Below are 17,687 nucleotides of genomic sequence, written 5' to 3' on the forward strand. Positions count from 1 at the left end.
AGTACCTGGGATTGGTAAGATTTGCCTAGAAACCATACGTTTGTTTAATTATTCACTAAGTAGATTATTTCACAGTGAAACCCAAAAAGAAACAACAAAAAACACCAAAAACCGAAACACAAAACCACAACTAACCTTACAAACAGCAGTGAATGTAAAACAATGTATTTCTAGCAAAAGTACCCGAATCGTTAATACCCATTGTATCAAACCAAATATACGCCGCAGTTTTCAAACAGCATCGCTATGATAAATACCTGATTTCTCGCAAAACGAGTGAGCAGCTGTAGGGTAAAAGACTTATTACGTCTTATTACAAAAAATAATCGCATTTTCCAAACCACACAATACAGAATCAATTATGTGTAATAAATCAAAATTAAAACCCCAAAATTTGACTTTCAACCGTCCGACTCCCTTAAGTTAACAAAAATGTACTTAAAATGGTTCGATTTAAGTTATTTTTAAATATTTATTATAATTAATAAACCAAGGTTAATAATATATTTTAAGAAATATTAAACATAGCCATAAGAGAAAAACTTAAGATTTTTGCTTAAAACAAATTCTTCGTTATTAAGAAGTGTATGTGCGGACCCACGATAACATACGAACTATCGCCATTGCGTTGCAGTGTTGCCAATACCAATCCCACACTAAACAGCAAATGTCCCAAATTAAAAATAAGGGCTCACGCGCTGTGACGCTTTAAACATCCCATAGTACAAACAAATGCAGAGTAAGCTTTCAAACATCGTAATCTCCTGTGATCCAGGTCTTGAGGATACTGGGCCAGAAGTATGGGTCGCTCTACACAGAAGATAACGTGATGTTGTCGGGGACCCACACCCACTCGGCCCCTGGAGGTTACCTCATGAGCTTGCTTTTCGATCTCAACACTTTTGGTTTCGTTTCAGAGACCTTCAGCGCGCTCGTCTCTGGCATCGTTTTGGTGAGTTTCATTCTTTCAGTAGATTGGTTTGTATATTCGGGTCAATCCATTGTCTATTTTGAAGTATGTGTTTCTGCATAGAGCATAGAACGGGCTCATAAAGATTTAGCAGAAGGGCGGATTTCTATCTCACACGGCGAACTCTTAGGCGCAAACATCAACCGCAGCCCTACCGCCTACAGCCAGAATCCCGAGGCAGAGAGAGCAAGGTACCACTTTCTCATCATCTATCTGAGCTCAGTTTATGTTTGATTTGTACATCTATTCATAAAGATCGTGAATAGGTATGTTTACGACGTGGATAAGACCATGGTCCAGCTGCGGTTCGAGAGACCCGACGGGAGGATAGTGGGTGCTTTCACGTGGTTCGCGGTCCACCCTGTGTCCATGAACAATACTAACACTCTTGTGTCATCTGACAACCTGGGAGTCGCGGCTTTGCTGCTGGAAGAGAGCATGAACACAGGATATCTTCCAGGGAAGGCAAGTTCAATTTTTCATAAGAACGGTTGCTTACATTTGTTTTTACAAGAATGCACACCATCTAAGGGCTATGTTGTATATTCAGAGAAACTGCAAAAAAATAATAGATACTATTACATTAACAAATTAAATGTAAATAACTTGTTTGATAGAATAACGATATTTACAAAGTAATTTTAAACTCATTACGAGAAATAACCTATTAGTGATGCAAATATAAAATAAAATAGTATAGCATAGCATAGTATGATATGGTATGGTATGGTATATTATAGAATAGAATAAAATAGTATAGTATAGCATAGCACAGTATAGTACAGTACATTACATTACATTACAGTACAGTAAAGTAATAAAGTACATTACGGTATTGTATAGTACAGTGCAGTAAAGCACAGTATAGTACAGTAAAGTATATTACATTAAAGTACAGTACAGTATAGTATGATAAGTTAAAGTAAAGTAAATTGCGGTACAGTATTATATAATGTATTGTAGTATTGTATAGTATAGTATGGTATTTTATGATATAATGTAATGTTATATAATAAATATAATAATATATCAACAATATACACAGATTAAAGACAACAAATGAGTTCAACGTTATGTGTGTTTTTAATTGTCAATTAGGTTTAAAAATCAGCCACCAATAGGAAAATAAGCCTAACAGAGTGAGGAGAGTAATTTGCTCGCTGTAATGTAATTAAAATAAACACAGTGTGTACTATGTGTTTACTTTTTACAAATAATTAGGTAAAAAGTATGATCAAGACATAATGTACATATCATTGATAAAAAAAATATATTTAAGGAAAAATAACACATTTTATGTTATCCATGATGTTATGTTATGTTTTAAAAGTTGATGTACAAATTTTTAGTCTATACGAAAACAGCCGACAATAAATGTAGCGGATAGAAGGGTCGATTCCCCACACATTTCGCTGGAGTTTATTTTAAGTGAGAAGTGTATGGAATTAAACTGAAAATATAAGGGTTTAGAAAGCAATTGTGTTAATAAAATGGGAGATTCTACTGTTAATGTGGTAAAAGTGAGCATACCTTATTGAAACTCACGCATAATGGTCTATCCGCTTGACCGTAGTTTGCTAGAAGAAACGTTGGTTCTTTATTGGAAGGTTTTGGAGTATTTTAACTCGGAGACAAATAACCTAATAATTGATGATAGGAACTAGATTAAGACAAATGTTCTTCTGAACTTTATCTAATTAGGCGTGAGTAGGAAATTGATTAATCGACATACCATTAGTTAGTGTATGTTGTCTTAAATATACAATTAAATTATTATATGTCTGCTGAGGACCAGAAAAACCGCTCACCGTCGAAACTGAGGTGTATCAAGGAGTCACCAAAGAACTTGAATAATATTTTTTAAGCAGTATAGTTTTTTAAAATAGAAAAGTAGTTTCTAATTATTAGCAAGAAAAACCTCGAGGTTAGATATACTGCAATACCAGATATCTTAAAAGTCCCCTCCCCTTATTAACTCTCTTATAAATAGAGATGGAGTGATTTACTTTGGGGGAGTTTATATGACCAACTGAAGAGTTTTTGATGTATAATGTATAACATTTTTGACCCCCCCTCCCCCTCTCAAAAATGGTATAATTTGGGAGTAATTAAAAATATATAGTTAGGAATCCCTAGCAAGTGATATCTCATTTTGAAGATATTATGAGAAGAAGAACAATGGCACAAACAAGAGGTCTTTAATGTTACTACATCGGATTTGGTAGCCAATTGAAGTTTGAATGTTTTATAAAACCATCCCAGTTACGTTTAAAGTTATTTTAAAGCAGATTCCCTAGTTATTCACTCACTAGTTATTTTGAGAACTTAAGACACACACACACACACACACACACACACACACACAAAAAACAATTTATTACAAGAATCAACAAACATGAACAGCCATGTTTAACATAGTATCTATCAGGTGCTGTTTTGACTCACCCATAAGGATGTCCTTGGAATACCAATAGCTGGTTTTGCCACGCCATCTCTTATTGTATACCAGTTAGTCAGTTAGTGTAGCGGGTACAACGGTTATCGCAAGATAACCAGATCAAGCGACGTCGAGCGTGGCTGCGTGGATGGTGACCACTGAGCGATCCTGTCCTTGCAAGCAGCTCGCCTACCCGGGCCATTGGTGATGGTTCGGAAGTCACCTTTATGCCGTTGGTCCTTACGTTAAGCGTTAAAGAGGGCTTCTTAACCATAACTTTACCTGGTAAAATAAGACTTTATTTTACTTATTTTTTTGCCTAATCATGCACTCTGCGAATTTGTCATGAATATCTCGTTGTAAACAGTACCGATTACCGGACCCAAAACAGTATAGGTCTGTTTCTCTGTAGTAGGACTCATGGTTAAATGATTATTCACGCATCAATTTTATATTTCTGACGCCCCACTTTTAATGCTTTAAACTTTAAAGTACTTTCGTATATATTACCATTCACCGTTAAATGTTTTTGGTAAACTCCATACTCGATAATGAATCACTATGAACTGCTGAGTAATAAAATCAATTATTGTAATTTCAATAGTATTTTTTTTTTTTTTTAATGTTTGTATTAGTTTAACTCTTGGTTTTTTAGTTTGACTCCACGAGCACTATTGACATAGTACTGGCTTGTGGCTTTACCTTCACTTTATCTCCAGGATTTCATTTTCATTTATTGAGTCAACGGTAAACCATTTCGTACATATCAAGTAACAGATGGCATGCCAGAAATTAACAAATCCAAATAAATATCGCCAACACTTAATTGTAGATAATAGAAAACAATGTTATCAAATATCCAAAGTTTAACATAATATACATACAAATTAACGCCTACATCAAAATAGATATCAAAATCGATTAATTATAAATAATATGAAAAATATTAAATAACAGCTGAAGTTTAATTTACCACCTATTAATAAATAACTAAAATACCACCTAATAAATAATCATCTAATAAATAATAATAATAATAATCACAAACAACATCTAATAAATAATACATTTACCACCATCCAAATAAACAACAAATGGTAACAGATGGCATGCCAGACATTAACAAATCCAAATAAATATCGCCAATACTTAATTAGGATTGTACAGAACTTCGTGACGTTTTGCTTCGAGTGCAAGTTGGAGTTCTCATATTACGTTTGTTAGAAAATAGGCTAATATGTGACATACTGTAAATGGCAAATCTTTCCCTAAAGGGTCCATTTGTAGGGGCTTTCGTCTCTACCAACCTGGGCGACGTGTCGGCTAATCTGGCAGGACCTCGGTGTATGGCTTCCGGTCTTCCCTGTGACATCAACACCAGCTCCTGCGGCGACCGGGACGTCTGTGTAGCCCAGGGACCCGGCAAGGACATGTTCGAGAGCACGAGGATCATCGGAGAACGGATCTACAGCAAGGCTCTGGTTTGTTTTCTTTATATACGAAGGACATCTTGCAATAATATATTTAGTAATTTAATAACGGGGTACACGGTTTCGAATAAATTTACAGGAAGTTTTAAAGAAGGACTTCACTTACTTTTCAGTGCACATAAAAAAATAAATTTAGTCTTTAAAACAGTTTTTTTCAGTTTTTAAATATGGTGCCCAAATTTGAATTCGTTATGGAAACCCAATATTTTCTTAGGATTTTAAATATAAAATAACATTAAAAAATAATTTAATCTTGTAAATGTTTTTTAAATTTACCTTTCTAGAAGACAGGCACTGAAAGTTTTTAAATACAAGTTTGTTCGCTATATTTGAGAAAAGTGATTCAAATAAAAAAGAAACAACGACAATGTTATTGTTAATTAACTGAACTGCCATCGTATCCAAGATCAGTTAAAACACTTTAGGGTAAATAATGTATCGTTGACATGGACAAATTTTTCAACCTACATGCTTGCTTGTATGCCATGGTAGAATAACCATTATGGCTAGTAATTATTATTAAATATTTTACTCATGTCTGCGATTTATTTATTACACTCAACTTGGATACAATAGTAATATTTCACTTCGCGTTTATTAGCCAGAATCGCAATGTACTTTTGAAATCATCAAATCCTTATCCTGATAAAAATTGTAGGAAGATGAATATTTCCTAGTGATTCAGAAACAGCTAATGCAAACTAATTAATTATTCAAAGTGATACTCGCACTATGCAGAAAGCCACACACTCTGTAGAAGCTAATAAATCCGCAGCAGGGATGAACTTTTCAACCTAATCAATTATTTAATGTAAGATACTTGAAAGAACTGTTGTAATTCCAAATAAATGATGGATCAATATAATTATTATAATTTGTTTTTCATAATGTTAGAATATTAATTTGGAATGTTTAGCTGTTTGACCTGATTGACGTTAGTGCGTGTTAATATTCCATTAAGTTCTCATCACACAATGGGTCAAAATGTAATACTAGGAATAAGCGCTGTGAATCGCATATTAACCTGGATGGAAATGAAATCCTTGTGTTGGAATAACTTATGGAATTAGTTTACGTGTAAAAATTTCTCTGACGAAAACCGAAAATGTCTCTAATACGTGGACTATTTAAAATTTTCTATAAAATCCTTCTTTATCAATTTCCCAGAAACAAGTTGAAGGGAATATTTTCAGTATCAGAGTGTGCTTTCCCCGTCTCTAAACAATGTCAGTATTAACTGGAAATGTTATTAAACTGTAATAAGCTCAAAACACATCTTAATGCACATATAAATATAAAGTAACATATAATAAATTGATAAAATAGCCATGTCAAATGTTACCTGTTTCATTCTGTAATAAAAGTGTCAAACCAGTAGCTTAATTCGCTGCTGCCCTCTATGACTTTCTTTGACTCTATGACTTTTCTATGTTTCTTAGGATAAAAAGCTTATAAATTGCACTTATGACAGGATATTCAGGATGGGTAAGGTAAGGGGGTAGGGGCCGCCTCCTATCGAGATCCATGAGGAAGAATTAGGACACTAATCTCAAAGTCATGTCCCCCCGGAAGAAGGGGAGGCCAGCTCTGAACCAGCCTCTCCAGTCAAAGCACACAGGGGGTGGCACACCCTCGTTGAGGTTAGTAAGAACCTCTGATACTTAGGAAACGTACCCCACCAACTCCAACAGTCATCTCCCGCAGTAGACTTGACCTATCGAATTACCCTTGCACCCCAGAATCTCGACATTTGCGGTTAGTGATATGCCAATCCTGGACATCTATAAGGTTGTCCAGATTAACTGACATATCGGTTTTGCTGTACCCAGTGGTAGGTTCAACCCAAGAAAAGTAAGCCCTCTCAGTAACCCAGCAGGAGTCACTTCTGGTTGGTTCACATCTGGGCAACCCTATGAATATCCAGAAGCGGCACATCAGTAACCGAAAATGTCAAGACATTGAGTAAAGGGATCAAACGTCCTAGTTTTACTGTCGAGGATGATTGTTGATTGGGTTTAGAGCTTTAGCAAGCCTAAATGAGAGGAAAAAATATTCCCCCGTTCTTCTGAGATTGCATGGCTGAGACATTGCTCAATATCCCTCGTTATGGTCGTTCAACAAGAGGTGCCCCAATCTTCCATCTTTAGCCATCTTTCATATCCTTTGACTCTTGCTCAATATTCCTCGTTATGGTCGATCAAAAAGAGGTGCCCCAATCTTCCATCTTTAGCCATCTTTCATATCCTTTGACTCTTGCTCAATATTCCTCGTTATGGTCGATCAAAAAGAGGTGCCCCAATCTTCCATCTTTAGCCATCTTTCATATCCTTTGACTCTTGCTCAATATTCCTCGTTATAGTCGATCAAAAAGAGGTGCCCAATCCTCCATCTTTAGCCATCTTTCATATCTTTTTACTCCAAGAGCACAGAAGACCTTGTAAGGCCATTGGTAGTAGAAGTTTCCTAAGCTTGAACCATAGTAAAAATACTACCTTCATTCTAGAAGGTTACAGTACCTGGCTGTATTTGATCATTGACTACATACTTTTCTTTACGTGCTTAACATATAGAACACAATGCACGTTCTTGTACATGTTCCTCCGGGGAAACTAATAGTGCTAAGGGCAAGTTTTAAAAGGTTTGCACCTTCATTACTAAAGCTTTTATCTTTTGATCGGGGTTTAGAGCTTTATAAAGCCTAAAGGGGAGGAAAAAATGTTCCCCCGTTCTTCCGAGATTGCATGGCTGAGAAATTGCACAATATCACTCGTCATGGTCGTTCAACAAGAGGTGCCCCATCCTCCATCTTTAGCTCTTTCATTACTAAAACTTTTATCTTTTTATTTTTTAATGAGAGGCCAATCTCCTTTTAAGTCTTATACTGCTCATCCTCATGAGCTACTAGCCTGTTCGATGATCTAACAGAATAAGGGGGAGAGTCGATGTATGTTATGGTACTGATACAAAGTAATCCACTTTCCCTAATATGATCCTTATAATTTTATGTCAAAGCACCAATAGAGTGCTTTGACATACTAAGAGAGAACTATTCAACGTACGTTCTACAGTATTAACAGAATGCGCTTAATGTATACCCAAGAGTTCTCGTAGTTCTAGCAGATCTAAGTGCCATTTCCATCATCGGGTATGGTATGAGGTAGTGGCTATTGGTCTATTGTTATGTTGCGTATTATATAAATCACTTATGACGGATAAAGTTAATGTCATTAATTAAAGTACAACTACATATAATTATGAAAATGTCAGGCAGATATTCGAGCTAAACAGCAAAAATTCGGATTAAGTGAAAAATGTTACTATACCTAGACAGACCGACTTTACGGGTCATAGTAATATAAAAACCAGGAGAATTTGAATGATCTTTGCTTGTAGGAGAAGTGAAATATAGTTAGAAAGGACACTGTACGAGTGGACCTAGTACAGTTCCAAGGTACAGTCCCATTGTCAGGTACAGAAGAAAGAAGAGCTTCGCAAAATGCTTAGCTATGCTGCTATGAAACAAGATTTTCTATCGTAAATTTAAGTAAAGTATGTCATGGTATTTAGGTCTGATAGTTTAAATAGTTCTACTTAAATCTTCATGTAAACACGACTTTATTCATAATTTTAATACTTTAATTTACTCATAGCGTGATTAAAAACAAGTTCAGAGAAAAATCCGTAACTCTTATGTGCTGTTTTAATGTGTAAAGTTTAGTAAAACAAACCTAGTGCCTTTAGCTTTTACAATATTAACAAAGCTTCCTTGTGTCGGGTATGTTTTTCATCATGAGAATCTATTCTAAACTTTTTAACTGTAGTATATATATATTCTGGATAAATAATCCACTAATAATATTATTTCAATAGAGTAGTATTCAAAAATACTACTATTAAATAATAGTATATCGGTCATATCGGTTGAAAATAATAAGAAATGTCACATATAAAAAGGACTTCAACGGTTTCATGATTCTTTTATTGGACGATTGGTTTTGTTTCTTATAGGGACATTTTATTGGAATCGAACCTAGGTCTTGGAAACATACTATGAATTCACTATATCAGATAACTGAAAGAGGAGCTCTTCTTATTGGAAATCAAATTATTGCTGTAAAAGAAATACAAAATTTTCCTATAATATTGAGGCATTTAAGCATTCAAGATGTCATCATCAGATTTGTTTGAATTCATACCTGACGATGGTATCTGATGCTGAAAAGTATGAAATAAATTGAAAATTATACATTATTTAAAATAAATAAATTAAATTAAAATGTTTGGTGGATTTTGAATTTCTTAAACATCAATAATTACTACATCAAGTTACAACAAGACCCGTTAAATATAATAATTGCCAATAATAGTTTTCAGTATATACAGCTTTGCCCCCGGGTTCCATTGATTTCAATAATGATATTAAGATTCAGATGCACAATTAGTTGAAGGAAGGCGTGGTGTAATATTCGGTAAAGTTCCGCCAGACAATGAAGACTTTGTATTGTGTTTGGACATATACGACGGAAAAATGTTTAAATTTTATTGTTATGTATAACACGTGTAGCATATTTAAAAAAATGAAATTATGGGTTTATAATAGCTGAAATAAAAAATAAAAGTTCTGGAATAAAATCTTGTAAACAGAGCATCTATTGTTTTCCCACATCTCGTTGTTCTTATGTTTTTATCGGTTGAAATTGTTAAATGTAATTTTTTGAAAGGTAAATTTATGGTTTTGACGTTTCCTTAGCAGTTATATTAAAATCTATTTTTACGTAATTTATTTCCAAACGGTATATATGGTATAGCATACTGTAATTGAGTAAACGTTATAATTATAATAAATAGAATAATAATTTTCTTCTAGAACTAAATTACACTACGGTTTCGTTAGCTGAAAAAGATATAATCAATTTATTTTCAATCTTTTATTTTTAAATATAATCAGGACGAAACTAGTAATGAATTGGAATAGGAATTAATATTAACCTTGTTGAAATTCAATTTACAATCCGATGAGCTTTAAATACTGCTGTTAAATGACTCATTAAGTTAATTAATTTTACGTTGGATTCACGAATAATTAAATTAGCGGTTTGCAGATTTATTCAAACCAGTATTTTATGATATATTCTAGTATGTTTACAACGATTGTTTGGCGTTGGAAGTGATTTTAGTGTGTTAAAGTCAAGGTAGCTACTAATAGCAGAGGACGAATTAATTTTTTTAAATTTTGACAGCTTTTAAATTGGTGCTTAACTATAACCTAACTTGACAAATTCCATAACTAAGGAAAGTCTGCAGAAAAAGGGATATATCCAGACGATGTGAAATTTAGGACGTTTACGTCAATAATAATTTGAGTAAACTGATCGAAAAGTTAGCAAAGAAAACATTGTAAAACATTACTAGGTTAGGAATTGGAACCTAACTGTAACGTAACCTGACAAATTCCACAACTAAGGAAAGTCTGCAGAAACAGGGATTTATCCAGACGATGTGAAATTTCGGACGTTTACGTCAATAATAATTTGAGTAAACTGATCGAAAAGTTAGCAAACAAAACATTGTAAAACATTACTAGGTTAGGAATTGGAACCTAACTGTAACGTAACCTGACAAATTCCACAACTAAGGAAAGTCTGCAGAAACAGGGATTTATCCAGACGATGTGAAATTTCGGACGTTTACGTCAATAATAATTTGAGTAAACTGATCGAAGAGTTAGCAAACAAAACATTGTAAAACAGTACTAGGTTAGGAATTGGAACCTAACTGTAACGTAACCTGACAAATTCCACAACTAAGGAAAGTCTGCAGAAACAGGGATTTATCCAGACGATGTGAAATTTCGGACGTTTACGTCAATAATAATTTGAGTAAACTGATCGAAGAGTTAGCAAACAAAACATTGTAAAACATTACTAGGTTAGGAATTGGAACCTAACTGTAACGTAACCTGACAAATTCCACAACTAAGGAAAGTCTGCAGCAGAAACAGGGATTTATCCAGACGATGTGAAATTTCGGACGTTTACGTCAATAATAATTTGAGTAAACTGATCGAAGAGTTAGCAAACAAAACATTGTAAAACATTACTAGGTTAGGAATTGGAACCTAACTGTAACGTAACCTGACAAATTCCACAACTAAGGAAAGTCTGCAGAAACAGGGATTTATCCAGACGATGTGAAATTTCGGACGTTTACGTCAATAATAATTTGAGTAAACTGATCGAAGAGTTAGCAAACAAAACATTGTAAAACAGTACTAGGTTAGAGAAGCGTTTAGTTATTTTCCTAATCATATATAATGTTGTATGTAATTGTGGTTTATAATTTCCTTTTTATCTCTCTTAGCAAATGTTTCATTGACGTCAAATTTTGTTAGTTCAGATCAGATGTTTATATAACGTTTTTTTACGTTTCGGTAAAGCTGTTATTCTACTTTGAAAGCATGCGAAAAACATAAACATGCTTGTCGTCAAACGAAAGTTTTTTCCTCGTGCAAAAAATACATCCATAGCCCCTAAAAGAAGTAGTCACTTAAGCAAGAAGCGACAGCAACCTCTCACTAGCACGCCTGGATAGCCACTGAACGGAGAAACGCCCTTCCTGACATCAAAATGGTCGCAATAGTTCCACCCCTAGCGGCTACAGAGCAAAAAACATGACGTTCCATTCCGTGACGCGAAACAAAAGTTTTTATCTCATGCAAAACATACATCCATTGCCCTCCAAAAGAAGGAGTTACTTAAAAAAAATTGAATTAGTGATTGAGATTACACAATTGGTTTTTAATAAACAATTATGTTACCTATGCTCTCGTAGCCAACTTTATGTGAGAAAATGACGTGCAATGCATAAAGCTCTTGTTGTTTTACACATATTTGAGTTTCTTTTTTATATTAACAATTATGTAATTCTTACGCAAATTATGCAAAATGTACTAGTTGATCTCGCATTTATTCATTGAAATTTTGGAAACCTTCGTGCGTTGTGGTTATTAGTAGACGCAATACTACCTGTTGTAGTAAAAATAACCTATTATTCTCTACACTCATGTCTCATACTGCATTTATACATCAAAGTGAAGGAACACACTTTTGTTCGTAATATTTGTACAACTTGAAGACAGATTGAGGGTCAGTTCTGGCTGGAAGTAATGCGTCTTGGCAACACAATTTGTTGGCAGTAAAATGTTGAAAGGGTTTAATTCAACTTCTTAATACTGTAAATAACCGCATATCCAAGAGTGGGTGAGAATCCAATCATCTAAAGAAGTTATAACTCCATTTATTGCTTCACCAACAAATAAAACTTTGCAAAGAATGTCTCATTTTAAGAACTAAATAAACAAACATATCCTGATTATAATATCATGATTTGCATTGAACGAATGAAAGAGAAATAAGATTGGGCCTGTCATCCGGCCATCCTGTGTCTGTCTTGAATATATTCGTGTTTTCAGTGTCGTGTGTTGTGGAATAGTTTTGTAAATAGGGGCACATTTAAAACTCGGCACTACACTCTATGTTCAGCATTGTGTATACACTACCCAGTCATGTTTTTTATCCTTTGTTTAAAATTTGTTATTGACCACTGAAGGTTTGAAAGGGTAACAGGATTTCGAACTTTTTGCCATAGCTTTTTGTTATAAAATGTATAAAACACCGTTTCCAGGAACGAAATCTACCCTCTTCGTCAGGTGAGGGGGGAAATTAATTCACGGCAATTAGAATGTGCAGCAATGTGATGCTACTAAGAAAAGAATGAAAGTACTAAACGTATCAGAACACTGCTTGGAGTCCAGATAAGAGAAAATGCAGATGTATGCTTATTTCATGTAGTAGGTGAGCGAGTATCAAAATCTGGTGCTCTTTTGCTTACAAGTCTGACCTAAATTGCGTTTAGGTTAGACTTTATAATGATTGAAATTACAAAAGTATTCGCAACTCGTTCTTTTCTGCTGCAACTGTAAACGAACGTGTTTACTGCGCAACAGAAGTCAAGCATTCAGTGGTACCAGCGGTAGGGATAAGTTGGGAAAATATTACCGCGGTTCGCGGTACAATAGACTGAGTGTACACTTGCAACATCTCTGAAAAACTCGAAAAAACGGCTCTGTTAAAGTTGGTATACGGTTCCACTGGTGGCCCTTAAACACTTTTAACCGTTACTGCGCCTGAAATAACTTAAAAGCAATTTTTATACACGCTAGTTTCTATTATTTCTCTTAATTTCTGTAGGCGCAGAACTGTTTAAGAGTTCTGTTCTGTATGGAACTTAATTACGAGTACATGAACTTATGAGAACTTGAACTCGTAATCCGATTGTCTTGCCGCACTCATGTTTGTGAGTTGTGGTTGTAGTTAACTTAAAAAAACACAAACACAAAGACAAACCATGCTTAATTCTTAAAGACCATGAATATCGAGACTAAAAACAGTATTAACCGGCAAGATATTGAAGTGGGTAAATAAAGCAAAAGGCGAATCGTCTTATTACATATGACTACACCTTTCACAAGCGCGGAAACAGACAAAAACCGAAGTTATGATGTTGTCTTACTGGTGGTTGAGCACTTAGAACGAATAATTATAAAATAATTAAGACCAACAGTAAACTATTTAAGTCATTGCTAACTTTTTATGGGGAAATTGTATTTAAAATTATTACGACTTATTATATGGCGGTTCTAAAACAATAAACGTCGAATGTCGGAGAACCTAAAACGAGCAACTAAATGCTCGTTTTAATGCAATGCAATGTTTTAATGAAGAAAACGCAATAAAAATTATCATAGTAATATAGAGTACAATAAACTATTAACGGCATAGTAATTTTAAGCGCACTAAAGTAGTTTAGATAATTACAAAATATTAATTAATTGGTTACCTATTTAAACGTTACACTTGTTATACGCAGTAACACTGAACTACGTTTTTATACGTACACGTATTTGGTGTTAAGTAATTTCGCGTAAAAGATTAACCAACACTAAGTTTGACAGAGAAATATTAATTAAGTTCAAACTGTCGTGGTAAAAATTTAACGAACTTTTAACTCGGATTATAAAATAAACACTTGGGATATTGACTGGAGCTAAGAAAATTGATAGTAATGAGTACAGTCATGCCTTATTTTCATGATTGTATAGAAAATAATTTATATAGGAGCTGCTGAGGGCTGGTGAGCAAGGTAGACGGTACCTAAGCGGAGGTCTGAGGGTAGTTCACCAGTATCAGGACATGCCGAACTACAAGGCTCTGTACTGGGACCCGGCTTCATCTCAAGAGATTCCGGTAAGTGGCTTAAAAAAGAGTTGTATTACATACTACTCAAACTGAAATAGCTTTATAGTTAACATAGTTTTCAATAGGTACTCTTGTCAAATATATGAAGCACTCGAATAGAACAATGCAAACAAGAAAGGTAAGTAAAATAGAATTGCCATGAAGTACATCCAGTATCATTCGTATGCTGTCGGACATGTAGTTGAATTATGTATTGTATAGTTTTGTAGCAATGTTGATACAAAGTTTCATGAAACAAAAGTAACGTATAAATGCACATATCCTTAGCATATTCTGTTATCTAGTTATTTCAGTGGCATTTCTTCAATCTCCGTGAACTTCCACTGCAAAAAGTTGTCTTTGTCAATAAGCTTATTAAAATAACATTAATAAAAATGTATTAATAAGCTTATTACGTGTAATTAAATTGTCTGAGCGTTTGCGAATCACATCATTAGAGGGGCGGAAATTTTTCAATTTTGTCCTCATGACATCTTGAAATTTTGCATGAAGCTTTATTTATATATTGGAAATTAGATAAATAAATTTATATATTCTATATCTTTATTTTTATAGACTTCGCCGATGGTGCATGTCACTCCATAGGTTTTTGCTGAGCGTTAGCAAAATGTGTTATATTGGTCTTGTTGGTGACCATGATGGTAACATAAAGATCGCAGAATAATGTTAAACAACCTGAGTATAATCATATGACATTTTAACATGTTACATAGTAACACTCGTAGCCAAACTATCCCTATCTTCAGACGATTTTATAATACGAAGACTAAATTGAGAATGAAGTTTCATTTATGCATTGACAAGAATGAGATTGTGTATGTTCATCCATGGGTTCGGTTGAGTCTCATTAAAGCCTATCATTCAGTAGCGTAGCAAAATTTCTCTTTGTCTATCGGGAGGATGTAATAAATTTAGCTTACGACTTCGGTGAAACCTGTTTTGCGGTACTTGGTGTGGCGTACTCCTACCTGGTACAGAATAATGTTTTGCAGCGATACAGAAATTTCAATTTGAAATTTTAGGGAAAAATACCAAATGGAGCCATTGATCTAAAAATAGCTTCTTTACCCATTCATCGTCAAAATGGATCTCATATAAACCCTGTATACATACATATTGCTATTATACATTTTGGAAAACAAAATCTTAATTAACTTTTGTGTTCTATAGTAAATAATTATTAAAGAGATAATATATTTTGTCTGGTATATTCCTGTTACGAACAGAACTTGAGCCTTACGCGGGACGCCGAAGGTAGCACAGTACACCCATGCAGTCGAGACAGTAACATAAGACTATGTAAAAAACTCCTCTGGCCCACCACATTCACCGCAGCTATTCAGTCCTCTATTGCGACTTGTACGGGTGTTCTGAAGCCAAGCGATTCGCTTCTCGACCCATTCGTAATCACAATCAGCCGTAACGAGCGCAGATGATGACTTATACGAGATTTTCAGGCTGACCAACATAAAGTCAGGAGTGATAAAAGCGGGAGAGTGGATGTCTTGTCACGGTTGCACAAAGACGAGCAATTGGGCAAAACTTTGAGCAGGCTCAGGTATCGCTGAACAGGCACATAATATTGCCCTTGGCAACATAAGCGCATGCGCAAGCAATGACCAGAGTTCCACTTTAATTAAGCAAACAAGAGAAGATCGTCAGCAAAAAGTTGCCCTCGAGCCAGATTGTGAAAGATGCCTTCTTCCGGACCCGACGATACAAGGTAGTAATCTACATAATAGAAATCAAGAATATTTGCATTCCAAGTGGAATTCTTTCATCAAATACTTTTATGAATTTACATGTAGTGATGGTTGTAGGGGGGGAGCAGGGTTAATGACCCTTTCCCAAATATTTTCAAAATATTTACTTTTAAATGTCGTTATAAAGTAAAAATACATATAATTTGTTTTTGGAGGAGGGTGTTTGTTAATTTTCTGACGAAGAGCCCCAGACCTCCCATTATTTAGTAATTATTAAAAAGCCATTATAGCTGGCAGACCAGTGAGCAGGTAAACAAAAAAACACTGCTTCATTTGGGCTTAAGCATCCTTGCAATTATATACTTATATTGCCTTAACTGTTTATGAAATCCTTCTCGCACCCATAATGCAAATCTCCGGTATCCCTGATTTCCCGGGAAACCTAAATGATGTATGGAAAATAAAATAAATTTCCTATCAGCAAATTGCTGTCTTGTCTGAAAATAAACATTCTTTACAAACAGCACACTTCTTATTAATTCACACCTATCCTTTATACTTCAAATAGCGTGAAAGCAAGGCAATCGCCAAGTTTAAGTAATGTAATATATATATATATAAAATATATATATATATAAATATATATATATATAATATATATATATATATAATATAAATTATATTATATAATACTACTAATAATACTACTATACATCATCAGTCCGAAAAAATTCGAAAAATTCCAGTCCAGGTAGCTCCTGAACCATTAGAGATATAGAAAAACTTTGAAAAAAACAAAAATGTCTTATTCTGTAGAGTAGAATCTAAAAACAACATAAAATACAGGGTGTTCCATAAAAGATTTTAAAATTGGCCGCCATATTGGAAAAAATTATGAAAACTTCCAGTCCACGTAGCTCCTGAATCATTAGAGATATTGAAAAACTCTCAAAATCAAATCAAAAATGTCTTATTTTGTAGAGTAGAATCTAAAAACAAACATAAAATACAGGGTGTTCCATAAAAGATTTTAAAGTTAGCTGCCATATTGGAAAATGGCGGCCTCTTCAAAAAAAATTTGAAAGTGTATTCCTGAGTGAAACTTAAAATTGAGCAAGTTCCAAATTTAAAGTGTGGTGCTAAGTCGTGTAATTAAAAAGTTAGCTATTGGATCACTTTTAAAAAACTCACCCGGTATATATACGAGGTGTGATGTTAGAAAAATAATGAGACTGATTTCATAACTAACCAAAGTTTTTTATTATTTTCAAACAACAATGTTATCCCCTTCAAAGTAGTTTCCTTGGGCAGCTATACATCGGCGGAGTCGTCGTTCCCACTCTTGGTAGCAGCGCTGGAAGTCTTCAATTGGTATGGCTTTTAACTGGTCGTCACAGTCTTTTGAATGTTCTCCAGAGTTCCAAAATGACGTCCTTTTAGGACATGTTTCAATTTCGTGAAGAGGAAAAAAGTCACAAGGACTTAAATCAGGTGAATAGGGGGGTTGAGGAACAACAGTATAATGCGTTTTGAGTTCAAAAATTCACAGATGGAAATGGCCGTGTGACATGGAGCATTGTCATGATGAAGCATCCACTTGTCTGCAATTTCCGGTCTCACACGGATCACTCTTTTCCTCAAAATTTTCAAGGACACTTTTATAAAACACTTGGTTGACAGTTTGTCCTGGTGGAACAAATTCTTTGTGTACGATACCTTTCCTGTCAAAAAAACAAATTAGCATGGTCTTGATCTTTGATTTGCTCATTC

The 17,687-nt window shown here is 34.4% G+C and overlaps 1 protein-coding gene across 2 annotated transcripts in view; it reads left to right on the forward strand.

Moving 5' to 3' along the window:
- The window catches only part of LOC124361988 (neutral ceramidase), an 81,039-nt gene that overhangs the window by 39,930 nt on the left and 23,422 nt on the right, over positions 1-17,687 (forward strand). For both annotated transcript variants that reach the window (XM_046816106.1, XM_046816107.1), the window contains exons 4-8: positions 776-952; positions 1,034-1,161; positions 1,237-1,435; positions 4,682-4,888; positions 14,074-14,202. In XM_046816106.1, coding sequence (XP_046672062.1) covers positions 776-952; positions 1,034-1,161; positions 1,237-1,435; positions 4,682-4,888; positions 14,074-14,202 — 840 coding nt within the window. The remainder of the gene's footprint in view (positions 1-775; positions 953-1,033; positions 1,162-1,236; positions 1,436-4,681; positions 4,889-14,073; positions 14,203-17,687) is intronic.

The sequence above is a fragment of the Homalodisca vitripennis genome, chromosome 5 (assembly GCF_021130785.1).
Source record: "Homalodisca vitripennis isolate AUS2020 chromosome 5, UT_GWSS_2.1, whole genome shotgun sequence".
NCBI lineage: Eukaryota > Metazoa > Arthropoda > Insecta > Hemiptera > Cicadellidae > Homalodisca > Homalodisca vitripennis.